Raw genomic sequence first — 15599 nt, forward strand, 5'->3', positions numbered from 1 at the left:
CCTGCAGAGGGCGAAGGAGAGGGCCAACGAGGGGGCTTGTGTGTCGGAGTGCTGCGCTGTGCCCATCTGGCCGCCATGGACGTCAACGGCTTCTCAGATCCTTATGTGAAAATGTGAGACTTCTGCAAAAAAAAAAACACTGAGAAAGCACAGACATTAAGCGAAAACACACTTGCTTTGCATCTTAATGCCTCATGAGAAACACACAGAAGAAGAAAAAGGGCAAAGGAAAATAAACACCAGTTTGGAAGGAAGGTGACATAAACAGTTCTCAGAGGTGGATAGCGATTAGGAGAAACTGTAAAAAATAGAGAGACTAAAAGAGACACATAGTATAATAAGGCTGAAAAAATCTCTCTGCGTCCTACATCTTACCTCTAATGTGTCTTTGCATCTCACACTCTCATTTGTGCCCCCCTCTAATCTCTCATTATTTTTCTCACATCATGTATTAAAATAAACGCTCTCAAACAGTTCTTCCTCCCCAGGCAAAATGGCATAAGAACAGACAGGTCCCCCACCCACGCTCACGTCCCTTCCAGTCACTCTCTCTCTTTCTCTCTCTGCTCCATTCCTTTCACAAACACACACATACTCATTCTCTCTTTTCCTCAGGATCAAAGCCATATTCTAACTATGTGTCTTGGGGAGGGTGGGGAAGAGTCAACAGCAGTACATAAAACAAATCAAATTTTTATGGAAGCCAGTGGGATGTCACGGCAAAAGCCGAAAAGCAAACAGCTTGGCACAAATGTGTCCAGAGTCCATTCCATATTTGTGCGATAGCAGTGCCGCTTGTTTTAATCTCCTGCTCTCCCACTGTCCTGCTCTTCCTAAAGCCCTCACTTTGTTCCTCTATGTGCCTTTCTCTTTCCAGATACCTGAAGCCAGATGTGAAGAAGAAATCCAAACACAAAACAGCAGTGATTAAAAAGACTCTTAACCCGGAATTCAATGAGGTATGGATGTATTTGATAAACTGGCAGGGGGTGTGTGAAGTGTTTTGAGTGTTAATGAGATGTCTGGTCGAATATTTCTTTGCTCTGTGTCTTTGCTCACTTCATATTCCCAGAAGACCTCCGCCTAAACACACTTTTGTTTTTCCATGTTGTACGTTTCATTTCCGTCATGCCCCTGTTTCTCTTTTTTTATCTCTCCTCTGTCCCGTCTGTCTCACACTCTCTCTGTCATGTGGGCGGTTGGCGGTCGCCAGTAAGGCTAAGTGTTTTGTTTCCATTCACTCAGAAGTAATACACACCCAGATTGGCCGTATAATTACTCCTTGGCTCAGACTCCTGCTTGCTCCAATCTCACACACCTCTATCTGCTTAAAAGCAGGTCTGCTCTCTGCTCCACGGGAGCCCTCTCAACAAAACCATAATATCACATCATATCAAAACGGTTCATGAGGGTGATGAAAATTCCTGGGAGGAATAACAGCGCTCCTCAATGTATTATATTTAGAAAATGTTCCAATTTCCTTTTTATGAACTGTTTGACTCCTTTGCCTCAGGAGAGAGGAATGGGTAGAGGTCAGAAGAGGAAGGTCCAGTGGTTTGATCCCAGCATGATTTAACTCGTATATCCTGGATACGATGCTATAAAGGAGCCTTCATTTAGAAAGTACTGCTTTCTATTGCATAAATGTTTTTTTCTTCTTTTATTCCAGCACATGCCAAGTTTCAGTCAGTGGGTGTGATATCCCAGACTGGAACATCTGTTTGGCTGAACTACCAAATGTCATTTGTTTCTTGAAATTTATTTTTGAAGGGTGTTTAATATTTTGATCATTCCCCAGGTTGCTTCTGAGCTGTCCGGATGATTCATATGAGATCCTTTAGTGATTAAAAATGTCCTTTAATATGAATTATTGGAAAATTAAAAGTGGCAATGAATAAATAACATATTGGCCAAGCCAAATTGTTGATACAATGAGAAACAGAGGCATCGTCTATTAAACTATTCTTCTGATAATGTAATTCAATTATGAAACGATTGAACTACTGAAATAATCTACATCTTATTTTACCACCTACAGGAGTTTTTCTATGAGATCCCTCTATCTGAACTGGTTCATAAGACACTGGAGGTCACAGTATGGGACTATGACCTGGGAAGATCTAATGATTTCATAGGTAAGAGCATGCAATTATGATTAAAAACAGTTTGTTTTTTTGCAACCAACTAAGGCATTTTTGCGTCACACTGTGCAGTTTTTTTTTCAGTTATTGTTTTTCAGACATGTTTGAGCATTGCAGTATTGCTGAGAGCTGTGTAGCAGACATTATTGTTGAATGTTGATAATGAATAAATGTTACTAATCATGCTTAAATTTTAGGCTTGATACAAGTTATAATAATAATTATAATCTTCCCTGACATACACCTAGAAATTAATTTGATTGCCCTGCTAAATTAAATTTATAATCCTTATTAAATGTGCTGTTGAAGAATAAGACATCGGCTCTGTTTGTAATAGCATGCTATCATACTATAAATTACGATGAAGCGAACGCTGCAAATGAGCAGGACTAACGCCAGGAAAATATATATATATATAGTATGTATACTGTGCATAGCATGCTAATTTTCTGTATGAACAATACACAGATGACCTACTGCAGTTGCTAAATTATGCAGTATAAAACAGAGCACACTGCGTGAAATACTATATCTTATAATGGAATACACTAGATTTGAAATTCTATTTCCAGTGTAATGAATTCATTTGATAGGACTGCCAAGACAAAAAAAATAAAATTGGTGGGGAAGGAACAATGTTAAAACTAATAAGCTGATATTTATTTTCATGGCTGATGAATTTTACGCTAAATGAAAAAAGATAAGTTTTATACTATTATAAATTAATTGAATTAAATTACGCATAATCTACATTTTGAAAATATATATTCATTTTGAGATTGGTGATATTAAATTACTTTTATTTTGAAAGATTAAGCATGTAACCTAAATTTTAAAAAAATAGCTTGTAAAATGAAATATCAAAAACAGGCCTTTATTTATATTTAACAACAAACAAATCTCTAATATCAGCTGACAGATACACTTGCAGATTTAAACATACAAAACTGCTTGAAATGCATCATGTATAATGTTGTTTCCCGTTCTATTTTTAAATAGTAGGCAGTTCTGAGCATAATACTGAAAATAAACTTACTCAATTTTAAGTTTAGTCAACTCAAATATCCAATCTGTCACTTAGCACACCCATTTCAGGTAGACTAAACTTAAAATTGTAAGGCAGCCGTAACACTTATTTTTTTAATTGAATTTCTTTCTTTTCTTCCAGTGTATACTATGCAGTAGTCAGTGAGCGGTACATTAGTATACCATTCTGAACATAGCCAGCCATCCATCCTTGATATTAAGACATGTACTTACACAACAAAAACTATATTCTTGAATGGTAGGTGGCGTGTGCTTGAGCTGTCACGTCCAAGGAGATGCTCTTCGCCACTGGATGGACTGCTTGAGGAACAAAGGTCAGAGGGTGGAGCGCTGGCATATTCTGGCCAATGAGCTGCCTCAGACCACCTGCCATGATTGAGGAAGAATCCTGCCAGGAACAAGGAAATCAGTCATGATAGGTTATTGGATTTGATTGAGTTGAGGTGGACATGGAGATAATTATATGAGCTAATTAGGGACCAAGATGTTGGAAGTAAATTACACACTTTGTGCAGTTTAAAAGGAGGGTGGAGGATGGGCCACCAGTCGTCTTCTGACTTGATGTCACTCAAAGCGAGTCCCCTCCCCTTTCACCCACTTCTCTCTCTCTCTCTCTCTCTCTCTCTCTCTCGCTCATTGCTGCATTGCTGCAAGTGTTTTCTACACATTTTGTAACGTTGAAGTGAATTTTACTCCTATGAAATCCTGTGTAGCACAATTCTCTTTTTGACTAACCGATTATAATGTATTTCAATGTTCAGTGCTTTCATAATGCTTGCAGACAAAGCTAAGACGCATCTTTATCAAAGTTTTAACACGGGGGTGCATGTAAACTACCTGTAAACGCATCAAAATGATATACACATGTGGTATCACCATGACAACATGGGAAGGTCCTTAAGGGCCAGTCTTCACAATGTTGTCAGTCATATTTGAAACGAAATGGAATTTCACAAAGAGCAGGTTTATGTGTACTACTAACAAATAGACTATCCATTTTGTAGCATGATGCAATGTTTACATTTTTTACTTTGCACCAACTGTGTCTCAGATTTGGCAGTTTTCAATTTCCAGTTGTTACTTTTCTTTGAAAAGGGGTTTTATGGACATGCTACAATTTGATATCGCATACATTAATTACTTGATATATTTTTGGAATCAAATGTTTATATGTGCCGTATGGGGTATCTGGAGTGTGTCTGCATGCATTCGCGTGTGTTTCGTCTGGTTGTTTTGTACCAAAAAAAGTGCTGTATTCTTGAGGGTTTGTGGTTTACATTTATATGAAGTGATTATGTACAAATTGGAAATACATTTGAAATGCATTGCTCTTTAAGATGTGCATCATTTCCCTGCATCCTCTTAAAGCAAACAAATCAATAATTACAACTCGTAATCGCTCCGGCAAGCAGAACATCTATTATGGTCAATATAAGCACACTTCACCTAAATGATCTCATTCGCAAAGGCGAATGATTGTGGATTTGGGTATCTTTACACCTATAAACAATAAGATATGCTCTAAATGGGATCCCAAACCTAGATAATATCAGCTTTTCCTCCTGTGAAAAACGCCTGCACTGATTCTGTGGTTCTTCGAGATGAATCTGGTTGATTATGTGTTCAATGAGTAAATGGTAATAAGACGAGCACTTAACAGCACACCACACTGAGGTAAATGTCACTGTATCTATCCCGGGCCACTGGCTACAACAGTGTACATTTTAGAGGGAGCCGATGAGTAGAATCAGGCTTCAAAAATCTCTACCCGAAAAAGTGTTTTACAGCTTACCATAACACGAAATGTATATTCATTATAAAAATGCCCTCAATCACACTTTTAAAATTAGTCTTCGTCACACCATACAGGTTTTTCCAAGACGTTGGAAACTCTGGTCCTTAAAAGGACAAAAAGGGGGTGTTTAGGGAGTGAAATAAAGTAGTTATTTTGGCTTCTTTTAAACCACTGAGCCTTAAAATTCCAAAAACTCCTTAATAAATCCATTATTATTGATACTTTATATTATAAATTAAGATTATCCCTCAAGTCATATTGATTGTTAAAAGAGTACACAGAACATTTTACATATAAAGGGTTAGTTCACCTAAAAAATCTTGCATTCTTTAATCATTTACTCACCCTGATGTCATTCTAAACCTTTATAACATTCTTTCTGATGTGGAGATATTTAGCAGAATGTCTGAGCTGCTCTTTGTCCATACAAGTGGACGGGGATCAGGGGATGTCGAGCACTAAAAATGACAAACAAGCACCACAAAAGTATCCCATATATGTGCAAGTCTTTTGATGGCTAAATATACAGCATTTCCTGAAAATATTACCTTGAAAATATTACTTGACAATCATAGTCACCATCCATGTTCATTCTATGAACTTTCCGCTATAAATCATTTTGTGCTGCACAGAAGAAAGTCAGCAGGCTTGGAACAACAGGTGAGCCTCAGGATGACTTAAAATAATACAAAACAAGCATTAAAATAGTCTAAAACAGCAGCAGAAAAAACCCTCCTGTTAGTCTCCTAACACCTTACTGTCTCAGGAAAACTGTAAGAAGCAGCCTAATTGTGAAAGTGATTTCTAGACAACAGGATAACGCATGCAAACTACTTGGTTTAAAAATAAAGAGTATGATTACAGAAAACTCAGCTCTGGAATTCTGAAACTTAATTATTTTACTTTGAACTATAATTATTTTAATCTATAGCAACTCTTTTCTGTAAATTATTCAGATATTATTGTAGACAATAGAGAAATTTAAAAAAGTAGTTATATATATCCACATGTTTAAATTAGATATGTGAACTTAGTACTGCATTTTTCAATGTAAAAAAAAAAAGACTAAGGACTCCTACACTCGAAATGTTTTGTGTCCTCTTCTAAAAATGCTCAACATCGCCACCTGGTGGGAATTAATGGGACCATTCCTCTTCTTTTTTTTCTTTTGCCCCAAACAACTTTGAACTGAAAATACAAGACATTACAAGCCTTAAGCATATATAATGATCACCTTCCCATAGAATTAAGTTAAACCCTGCCTAAAATGTCCAAGTGACCCTGAAGAACTTGATATACTTGCTCAGGTATTTAAAGGGATTGTCCACCCAAAAATGTAAATTGTCATCATTTACTCATCCATGTTATATAATAGATGATATTTTGAAGGATGTTGGTAATCAAACAGTTTTGGTTCCCACTGACTTCTATTCTATTTTTTGTCCATACAATCAAAGTCAATGGGAACCAAAACTGTTTGATTAGTTACAAACATTCTTCAAAATATCTTCTATTATATTCCACAGAAGAAAGAAAGTCAAGCAGGTTTGGAACAACATGAGGGTGAGTAAATGATGAAACACTTTTTGGGTGGACTATCCCTTTAAATACAGTAGAAACAACATTTTGAGAGAGGTGGGCCTTCATTGAAATAATGTTTTTTATTCAATTGCCTAAATTTATTTTTAGACTTTTAGACCGCTCTACCTGCTGATAGAGAAATTCAAAATAGTACACACTCAATAAAATCTATAAATCAAACCATTTAATTTAGCATATTAAAAGAAGCAGAAAACAGTTGACAACACTGGCACTTGCTTGTTGCATCCTACTGGTCTGATGGCAGGGCACACAACAGGAACATAAAATGAATTTCAACACCACCATCAAACACTGTACTCAAAAGGTTTTCCGAGGACATCATCATGTGACTTATATTCTTCAGCGTGTCTCAATCCTGCCCAACATGGCACATTTTAGATGTCTCCATAATCTAGAACAGCTGATTCAACTCTGATGTTCAGCGATCAGGAGCAGGAAAACTGTGACTGCATGCCACAATGAAACCGTCCCATGAGTCTTTCATATAGCTTAAGTTCTTTTTAATTTTTCCTGCTGAGGCAGACGCACCATTGCCTCACCTATTATGAACACGCATGTGATTCCGACAGGTGTAGGCATCCTTAAAGCTACGCGCACACACCGGACAGTCAAAAAGACGTAGCTGCAGATGTACTCGGCTGTGGTTCCTCAGAGTCCCGTCGTTGTTGAAGCGTTTCCCGCACTGGGCGCAGGCGTACGGCTTCTCCCCTGTATGAATAAGCATGTGAACCTTTAGGCGTGAGTGATGAGGGAAAAGTTTTCCACACTGTGGACAAACGTGTGTCTCAGGACCACTTCCTCGTCCTCGTCCTCGTCCTCGTCCTTTTGCCCTACACTGCCTGACTTCTCTGCTGAACGCTGCGTGACGTAGGGGATTGACCGCAACGTTAGCTACATGTATACCGAGATGACCATTGCTGTTGATAGTGTCGTTCCTGACTGATCCGAAGTCTGTGTTTTGATGAGCGGCGTTGTAGTTGACATGAGCTATGCCTGATTCAGGACAAGTGGTCTTTGACACATTTGGGCTAATTGTACTGATGGACACTTGCAAGGTTTTAGCCTTTAGCTTAATACGTTTAGCTGTTTGTAGTAGAGAGGAATTTGATGTATAGAAAACTTTAGGATCAGACTCGTGAGTAATATCAGTAGAAGCTGGTAACTGAGTAGAGCAATGAGGTAATGGACTGTAGACAGATGTGTTAGCATGGGTGGATTGTGAATTGAGGCTTTCAAAAGGCTCGGTTTTTACACCACAAGGTAATTGATTTACAGTGGATGTCTCAAAGTCTTCACCTGTCTGAGCCAGTTTGTTTGGTTTTGTGGGACAAGGTAAATCAAAGTCTGATTCAGTCATTAGAAGCGCATGGCTGGAGAACTCTTCCACTTTCGTCCCGGTGGGCTGTTCATTTTGTACCTGGTTCTGATAGATCTCTGTAGGCATTGTTTCCGTTTCAACGCTAGAGGTCCACTTTAGATGAAGAGGTGGAGATGATGGTGCAGGATTTGAAGCGGCTGGACCTGTAAAAGATGAAGGGTCTGAGGAGATCAGGTGGAAACAATAAATCTAAGACACTTAACTCATTTTGGTTAGCCGGAGTTGACCGATTTCACATAATATCATGTGGTTTATGGTGTTCACAGACTCTGATTCCATCCAGTCGGACATGCTCGATGTTTTGATCAGATTTTAGAACACATACTGCTTTCATTTGGCATGCATCTCCGTGTGTCTGTGCGAGTTTGTTGTCAGACCGACTTGAAAGTCTGGTAGTGTGTGATCCTCAGCCATTTAGAGTACGGTTCTCTCTAAAATCATTTATAAGGTAGAAAAATATATGAGATCCAGTTATATAAAATTTGTTTAGATTTTAAAATTTGTGTAGCGTATTCTAGCCTTAATTCATCTAAAACTAGGCTACTCCAGATTCAAACATAGCTTTTACAAATGTAAGTTACTATACAGTTCCAGTCAGACATTTGGACACACTTAAGCGAATGTATGTTTTTTAAAGACCTTTAAAGCTTTTATGTCTCACAGATTATACATTTTTTATGTTTCAGTTTAAGATACACAGAAAAATGTGTTCCTTCAAGTGCAAATGGTTTAATGTACAAATATTTTCACAACAGGCCCTTAAAGCGAAATATTTCTATACATGGGTGGTTTTGGGGCCTTATTACACCTATAAATCTCGATCTTAAAATATAACCATTGAGTGTACAATTTCATATGATCATGAGCAAAATCTTGAATATTAACATTTTAGTTGGTAAAATATTTTAAGGCACTCCTTTGACAATACTGGTGGCTACCCAGGAGAATTTTGAAAGGTTGTATGGATATAAGCATTACAATAATTTGACCGTGTAGTGATCATTTTTTAATGGATAAGTTGAACCATATAGTGAAGTCAACAGTCAATAAGTAACCAGCATACATGGGAACTAAAAAAAAACATCCAGTGAAACACCTCATGAATAAGTGCGTAGAACAGCTAGACAAGGTAAGGTAATTTTGAAAAAGTAAAAATTGTTTTGTTCTGTTTTTAATTTTCAATCACTACACAATGCCCATAAAGCTCTGTGTTATTTAATCGTTTTGAGGACTTATATTGTTCTGAAATAATTACAAAACAACGAGAATAGTTTTATTCAAACTGGTAATTGTGACTGTGTGTAAAATTGATGTAAGTGATTAATTTGAGGTGAGTTATTGATGTATTCATATTGTTATAATACTATACTAATATACTAGTTACTAACGTCACTGTAAAACCAAAATGCATTTAAGATCTCATTCAAAATGTACAAGAAACGTTCAGAGTCTTTCTTTCATTGTGTTTAACTTTAATGATAGAGTTGGCTGATGTATTTTACTGTTACCATGGCAGAAACTGTCGTTTCCATGGTAATATGTGTAAGTAAAGTAGTTTAATAACCCGCTGTTAATAAACCGACAGAATATTTTTTTATTGTTATTATTATTATTATCATGAAAGGGCTATGTACCGATAGACTCGACGATTTTCTCAATCTCCTTCAGTCTCCGTCTCAGATACTCGTTGTCCTTCTGCACGCTGTCCAGCTCTTTCTCATACTGCAGGACAGTCCCGCCGATCATGTCCATGATTTCATTGAGCGCCGCCATCAAGCGCTCCGTCAGAAACGTGTTGATGACCTGCAGCTTCGTCATCTTGACGTTGTTTCGCAGTAAATGCAGTTATTTTATGTTCGGCGTACAGTAAGACAGAATGTAAACAACACTCTTCCCTGTGGTCATATGACCACGTATTAGTTCCTCTTAACCACAGAAAAAAAAGGATTCAGCGCCTTCCAAAGGAGAGGAGTGGTAAGTACAGAAAGGGCAGTTCACACTGCCAGTTGTTTCTGGTGATATCTGCGATATTAACACTGTGAGAAGATGGTACCATAATTTCTACCAAAAACACTAGAGTAGCCACAACTGATGTTACTAGCATAAAACCATAATTTCAGAGATCAGAGATTTTCTTCAAACAGTTGAAGAACATTTCATAACTTTTCTGTGCATTAATAGTTGCAAGAAAGACATTTTTTATTTGTATCTGACTGACCATGATGTTTTGGTGAAATATTATAGTTCCCATGTCATGGTAAATTTTTTAAAAATATTATTCTGTAAGTCATAATAATGAGAAACCTTCACATAATAATGACTTATCTCATAATAATGCAATAACTAACATCTCATAATAATGAGAAACATTCTCATAATTATGACCTGGTCATAATTAGACCTATTACATATATATATATATGAGAAATCTTCTTGTTTTAATGAGAAACAAAGTCATTATTATGAGACGATTTCTCAGTCATTATTATAGGAAACTGATGCCCGGTTTCACAAACAAGGTTTAAGCATAGTCAGACTAAAATGCATGTTTTAGCTGTTTTAACTGAAAGCAACGTGCACTGGCATATCTTAAATTATGTCAGTGTCATTGTTTTGTCTCAAGATGCACATCAGTAATGTTTTTAAGTCACTTTTATAAAAGCTACTTAAATGCCCTAATTGAACTAAGGCCTAATCCTGGCTTAATCTAAGCCCTGTCTGTGAAACCAGGCCAAAGTCATTATTATGAGAAACTAAGTTATTATTACGAGAAAGTTTCTTGTTGTTATGAGAAAATAGGTCATTATAAGAAGGCTATGAGATAAATTAGTCATTATAATGAGAATTTAATTCATTGTTGAGTAAGTTTCTCGTTATTTTGAGAAACTATGGGGCCGTTTACACGACACCTTTTTTGTATCATTGTCGTGTAAACACCCCGAGTTATTGTTATGAGAACGTTTCTTGTTATTATGAAAAGCTACAGTAAGTCATTGTTATGGGAAAGTGTTTTTATGAAAAACTAAGTCATTATTTTGATAAAGTTTCTCATTATGAGATTTGTTTTGTAATAATGTATTTTTGCCCATTTCCACAGTTGTGAAAATATGATTTTGTAAGTCATAATAATGAGAAACATTCTCGTAATAATGACTTAGCATATCATAATGAGAAACTTTCTCATAGAATACATTTGGGGGGGGGGTCGAATAATTATGACTCATAATAATGAGAAAACTCTCATAATGACATGGCATCTCATAATAATCAGAAACAGTCATTATTAAAACATCATTACACCAATGTGGTTGCAATAATGCTTGAGATGTTCTTGATATTTCTATAAATCCAAGATTTGTTATCTCATCTGAACAAATGTTACTTTTAGGAGGCACATACTGAAACAACAGCAACAACAACAACAAACAATATTCTCAAAATTAACCAGGATTAATTTATTGTAAAATTTAGTATAAAAGATGAAATCAGTTCAAAACTTCAAACATGAACATCTTACATTTCGGTGGGGTGGTAAAATAGTCTCTAAAATTCTCTTTATTACAGTTTTCTTTAATATTAATCATGCCCTTGCTAGTTCCTTTAAATAACATCCCATTCATTTTTTTTATTCTAAACAATGATGAAACATCCATTCACCAGTGACTTAGAGGCTAAAGTTTGAGACATTATTCCAAGCTGAATAATTTTACGAAGACGAAGCGTCTGTAAGCATAATTAAAATGCTTGGATGACGTATGCATACATATCTGACTGCCCCATCTCAACCCACTCCATACAATGTTGACTTTGATGAAACGATTCTTTTGAAAACACACCAAAATCAGAATGTCACACAACCACTGTGGTTCACTCAGCAGTTCGCCACGACGCACAATAGCCAGTATCCATACTGACTGAGAGCGGTTTAGAGGTTTTCACAAAGTCTTTCTCGTAATCTCTTTCATTCGTCTCTTCTCAGCACTGCCAAAGATTAGCACATTTCCTGCAGGAATAACACAAAGATGATGTCTTGCTTTCCTCATATTTATCCTATTATGCAAGCACCATTAAGGCAGTTGAACAGACTGAGCAGAAATGTTGTACTACAGCAAATATATATGTATACATAAAATCAGAGAACAAAGGATAATGTCGTGATAATGTCAACATTTACCATGTTTCATCCGAAGGTGCTTTAGAAGGGCCGACGTTGTGTACTCTTTGCGACCACGAGATATGACGGCTCTGCACATAAGGCACACTGCTTTGCTACAATCGCCTTCTTTTAGAGAGAAATACTTCCATACAGGGCTTGATTTGGCTATTGTCCTCTTTTGCATTTCACAGCATTTACTGCTACAGTACGCCCTGTTGGTGCATAGTATGTTGTGATATGAAACGTGATTAGCATCATAAGATGAACTGCTATGCTGGGATACTGTGGGAGGAGCTTCACCGCTGGTGTATGTTGGCTGGTTTGGGTGCTGTGCTCTGTAGGGGTCCGACGTCCCTAAAGGCAAGTCTGGACTGCTCGGCGACCAGCTCTGATATACATCTTCAGTGCTCCCCATTGCATCACCTGAACACAAGTTAGAGTTCATGAATTCAACTTTGATTTTAGTTGGGAAATGACAGTTTGTCATCTCATCCTCAACAGGATGTGTGCTCTGTTCGGTGTGATCAGTGCACATGTGTGAGCCCTCATTGTTGCTGGCTTCTGATGGCAAAGCTACAGATTCCTGGTAAGCGTCGGCAGAGTATTCAGGCTTTTCTGGTTTTATGAGCGGATGTTGTTCGCCATGTCTTTGGCATCGGTCCTGATGGATCTCTTCAAAGGGTTCTGGCTCCTCATTCTGGCTGCAGATCCATTCAGGCTGCACAGGGGAGATGGGCTGATAAGACTGCACAGGAGCTAAAAAATACAAAAACGAACATAAAATGATAACATTTAAGATCCATATGAACCTGTAATGTGTATTAGTAATTTAATAGCCAATAGGCTTTAAAGTCATAATGAAACAGAAGTATCAACAGATCTTTTCTTCCATATTGTGGCGTGCATCTGAGTGTAACGGATTATTGAAAAAGAAAACAAGTTAGGGCAGGCACTTAGTTCTATTCACTGGATTTTGAGGTGTGGACATTGAACTCAAAAACGGAGAAGAACGTGATCTTGCAGTTGTGAGGGTTTAACCAGAGTGAAGGGTGAAGCCTGGCATTTCACCAGAAGATTGATTTATAATATTTTGAGTAAAAAATATATAAAACATGCATGGATTAATTATTTTCAATAACATTCAAATAGATAGGAAAACGATTGTGTCGGTTTAATGTTGATTTCAAATCGTGTCACTGCAGTGAACCATAATTTGCTATTAGTTATTGCTGTATCAGAGGCTAGGGAGAAGAGATTTATATTCTGGAAAGCATTTAATTGATCGAAAATTGGACACATCCACAAGTGCACAGTGATTGATTAATATTTTTGATCGGTTTTCCATAAGGACAATAAGATCCATTTTAAATACAAATGCTTAATAAAAGATAAGTTGTTAACTTTTAGAAGTACATTAGCATATAGACTAAAAGTCGCAAAACTCAACCATTTTTATTTGATGGGTGTTCAACTCTATAGCAGAGTTTTAAAAAGTCACGTTATATATATATATATATATATATATATATATATATATATATATATATAGGCTAAGGTCCATTCATAAAGCTCCATATTTATTCACGCATCCTCCAATACCATGTAATCAAAAATAGATTAATTTATGATGAATAATCTCGTGGCTACGAATCAAAGATACGTGGCCACAACCAAAACACGAGCACAAAATGACAACAAAAAAACTACACTCCGTGGACTCCAATTTAGATCCAGTTAAATTGTTATGACCACTAAAGATAGATAGATAGATAGATAGATAGATAGATAGATAGATAGATAGATAGATAGATAGATAGATAGATAGATCGATCAATGGTCATTAACTCTTTTAAACATAATGGAAAAACATTCACCATGATATTATAAGGAGTTTAAGCGTCATACCATCATTTGCGCGTTCACTGAAGCACCCTGAGTCTCGTAACATTTGTTTCAGTCGCTCGTTTTCGCTCCTGATTCGATCCGTTTCCTCCTCATACTCCCGAACCGTTCTTCCGACTGTAAAGAGGATCTCCTTCACAGCAGCCATCAAGCGCTCGGTCATGAAAGTATTCAGACGATCAAGTTTAGTCATTTTACTATATTTAGATCGCTGTATTTAAATGATAAATACAAACAATACAGGTACCGATAACGAGCGCGTGAAAGTTAAAATCAAACCACCACCAACACATAAGGTTAGTTGCTGCTGTGCTAACAGAAGTGTCTCTAGCACCGTTTACAGGACAGGAGGAGGGAGTACACCGTTAACTCTAGTGTACAGATTTTGATCAAATAACGTCGTCAATCATTCATATTATTTACACCAATGAGCAAAAACATTATGAGCTACTGTCTAATATGCTGTTGGTCCTCAGCGTGCTGCCAAAACAGCATTCACCCAACAAGGCATGGACTCTAGTCTATAAGACCCCTGAAGGTTCCTGTGGAATCAGACAGCAAGACATTAGCAAACAGATCTTTCAAGTCCTGTAGGTTGCGAGGTGAAGCTGCCAAATTTGTTAGTCCAGCACATCCACATCCCACAGATGCTCAGTTGGATTGAGGTCTGGGAAATTTGGAGGCCAGGGCAGCACCTTCAACTCTTCATCATGTTCCTCAAACCATTCCTGAACAATGTGTGCAGTGTGGCAGGGTGCATCATCCTGCTGAAAGACGCCACTTCCACCTGGGAGCTCCGCTTTTTGCATAAATGTTGTCTTAGAACAAAACGAAACCTGACATAAGACAACATTTATCCCATTGCATTTTAAGTGAAAGTATGGATGCTGAGCAAAAAGTCAAAGTATCTAGCCAAACGAGTGAAAATAAAATTAGCTAAATGTGCTTAAATATACAAAAGATTTAAAAAAAAAGCTTTGAAGAATAATATTTAACACAAGTTAATAAAGCATCCTGATTAATCAGGATATTCAGGTTTTTACAGAAACCGATATCATGAAACTAGCGATTTTTAAAACATCAGATTCAGCAGTTGCTGATTTTATAGTTGTCTATAGACTGCCATTACCTTTTAAAAGTTTGAGGTCAGTACAATTTTTTTTAAAACATTAAAATATTTAATAACAATTGATCAAAAGTGATAGCAAAGACATATATAAAATATACATTGTATTCATCAATGTATTCTGAAAAAAATGCATCACTGTTTCCACAAACTTATTAACACTGATGATAATAAATGTTTCTTGAGGACCAAGATGATTCGAATGATTTCTGAAGGACTTTGTGACACTGAAGACTGGAGAACACAATACAACTGTTTTACTGTATTTTTGATCAAATAAATGCAGCCTCGGGGAGCATAACAGACTTCTTTTTTAAATATTAAAAACTCTTATCAACCCCAAACTTTTGAACGGTAGTGTATAATAATGAACAATTAAACAATTTCTGAAAAAATAATTAATTTTGTGTAGTGTCTCAACTTTGGAATAAGACATTTATGAGCTTGCATTG

General features: G+C 36.8%; 3 protein-coding genes across 3 annotated transcripts in view; 1 reads left to right on the plus strand and 2 right to left on the minus strand.

Moving 5' to 3' along the window:
- The window catches only part of doc2a (double C2-like domains, alpha), a 29580-nt gene extending 25067 nt beyond the window's left edge, over nt 1-4513 (plus strand). Inside the window, exons 7-10 of the mRNA XM_077212272.1 lie at nt 1-113; nt 878-959; nt 2039-2135; nt 3431-4513. The exon at nt 1-113 is cut by the window's left edge and continues 72 nt beyond it. Of these exons, the coding sequence (XP_077068387.1) occupies nt 1-113; nt 878-959; nt 2039-2135; nt 3431-3567 (429 nt within the window). The 3' untranslated portion in view covers nt 3568-4513. The remainder of the gene's footprint in view (nt 114-877; nt 960-2038; nt 2136-3430) is intronic.
- A 2220-nt stretch (nt 4514-6733) lies between these two features.
- LOC143721658 (uncharacterized) lies at nt 6734-9878 on the minus strand. Its single transcript, XM_077212276.1, has 2 exons — nt 9598-9878; nt 6734-8106 (listed from the first exon to the last, which is right to left on the minus strand). The coding sequence occupies exons 1-2, from the start codon at nt 9779-9781 to the stop codon at nt 7121-7123; spliced, it is 1170 nt and encodes a 389-aa protein (XP_077068391.1). The 5' UTR covers nt 9782-9878; the 3' UTR covers nt 6734-7120.
- Nucleotides 9879-11397: 1519 nt separating this feature from the next.
- On the minus strand, nt 11398-14377 carry LOC143721659 (uncharacterized). The gene is made up of 3 exons (XM_077212277.1): nt 14025-14377; nt 12138-12875; nt 11398-11966 (listed from the first exon to the last, which is right to left on the minus strand). Exons 1-3 carry the CDS (start codon nt 14212-14214, stop codon nt 11899-11901), a joined length of 996 nt encoding a protein of 331 aa, XP_077068392.1. The 5' UTR covers nt 14215-14377; the 3' UTR covers nt 11398-11898.
- Between the last annotated feature and the right edge of the window lie 1222 nt (nt 14378-15599).

Source organism: Siphateles boraxobius, unplaced genomic scaffold (assembly GCF_051911475.1).
Source record: "Siphateles boraxobius isolate OS27281-9 unplaced genomic scaffold, OSU_SipBor_1 66, whole genome shotgun sequence".
Classification (NCBI taxonomy): Eukaryota; Metazoa; Chordata; class Actinopteri; order Cypriniformes; family Leuciscidae; genus Siphateles; species Siphateles boraxobius.

Bases quoted from the DNA above. Each gene is read 5' to 3' on its own strand.
- LOC143721659 (XM_077212277.1), bottom strand. From the start codon at position 14,214: ATGACTAAACTTGATCGTCTGAATACTTTCATGACCGAGCGCTTGATG. The intron at 12,876-14,024 runs GTATGACGCTTA...TGTATTTTTTAG, and splicing joins CAGTGAACGCGCAAATGATG to CTCCTGTGCAGTCTTATCAG. The intron at 11,967-12,137 runs GTAAATGTTGAC...TTATTCCTGCAG, and splicing joins GCACCTTCGGATGAAACATG to GAAATGTGCTAATCTTTGGC.
- LOC143721658 (XM_077212276.1), bottom strand. From the start codon at position 9,781: ATGACGAAGCTGCAGGTCATCAACACGTTTCTGACGGAGCGCTTGATG. The intron at 8,107-9,597 runs GTACATAGCCCT...CATCTTTTACAG, and splicing joins GAAAATCGTCGAGTCTATCG to GTCCAGCCGCTTCAAATCCT.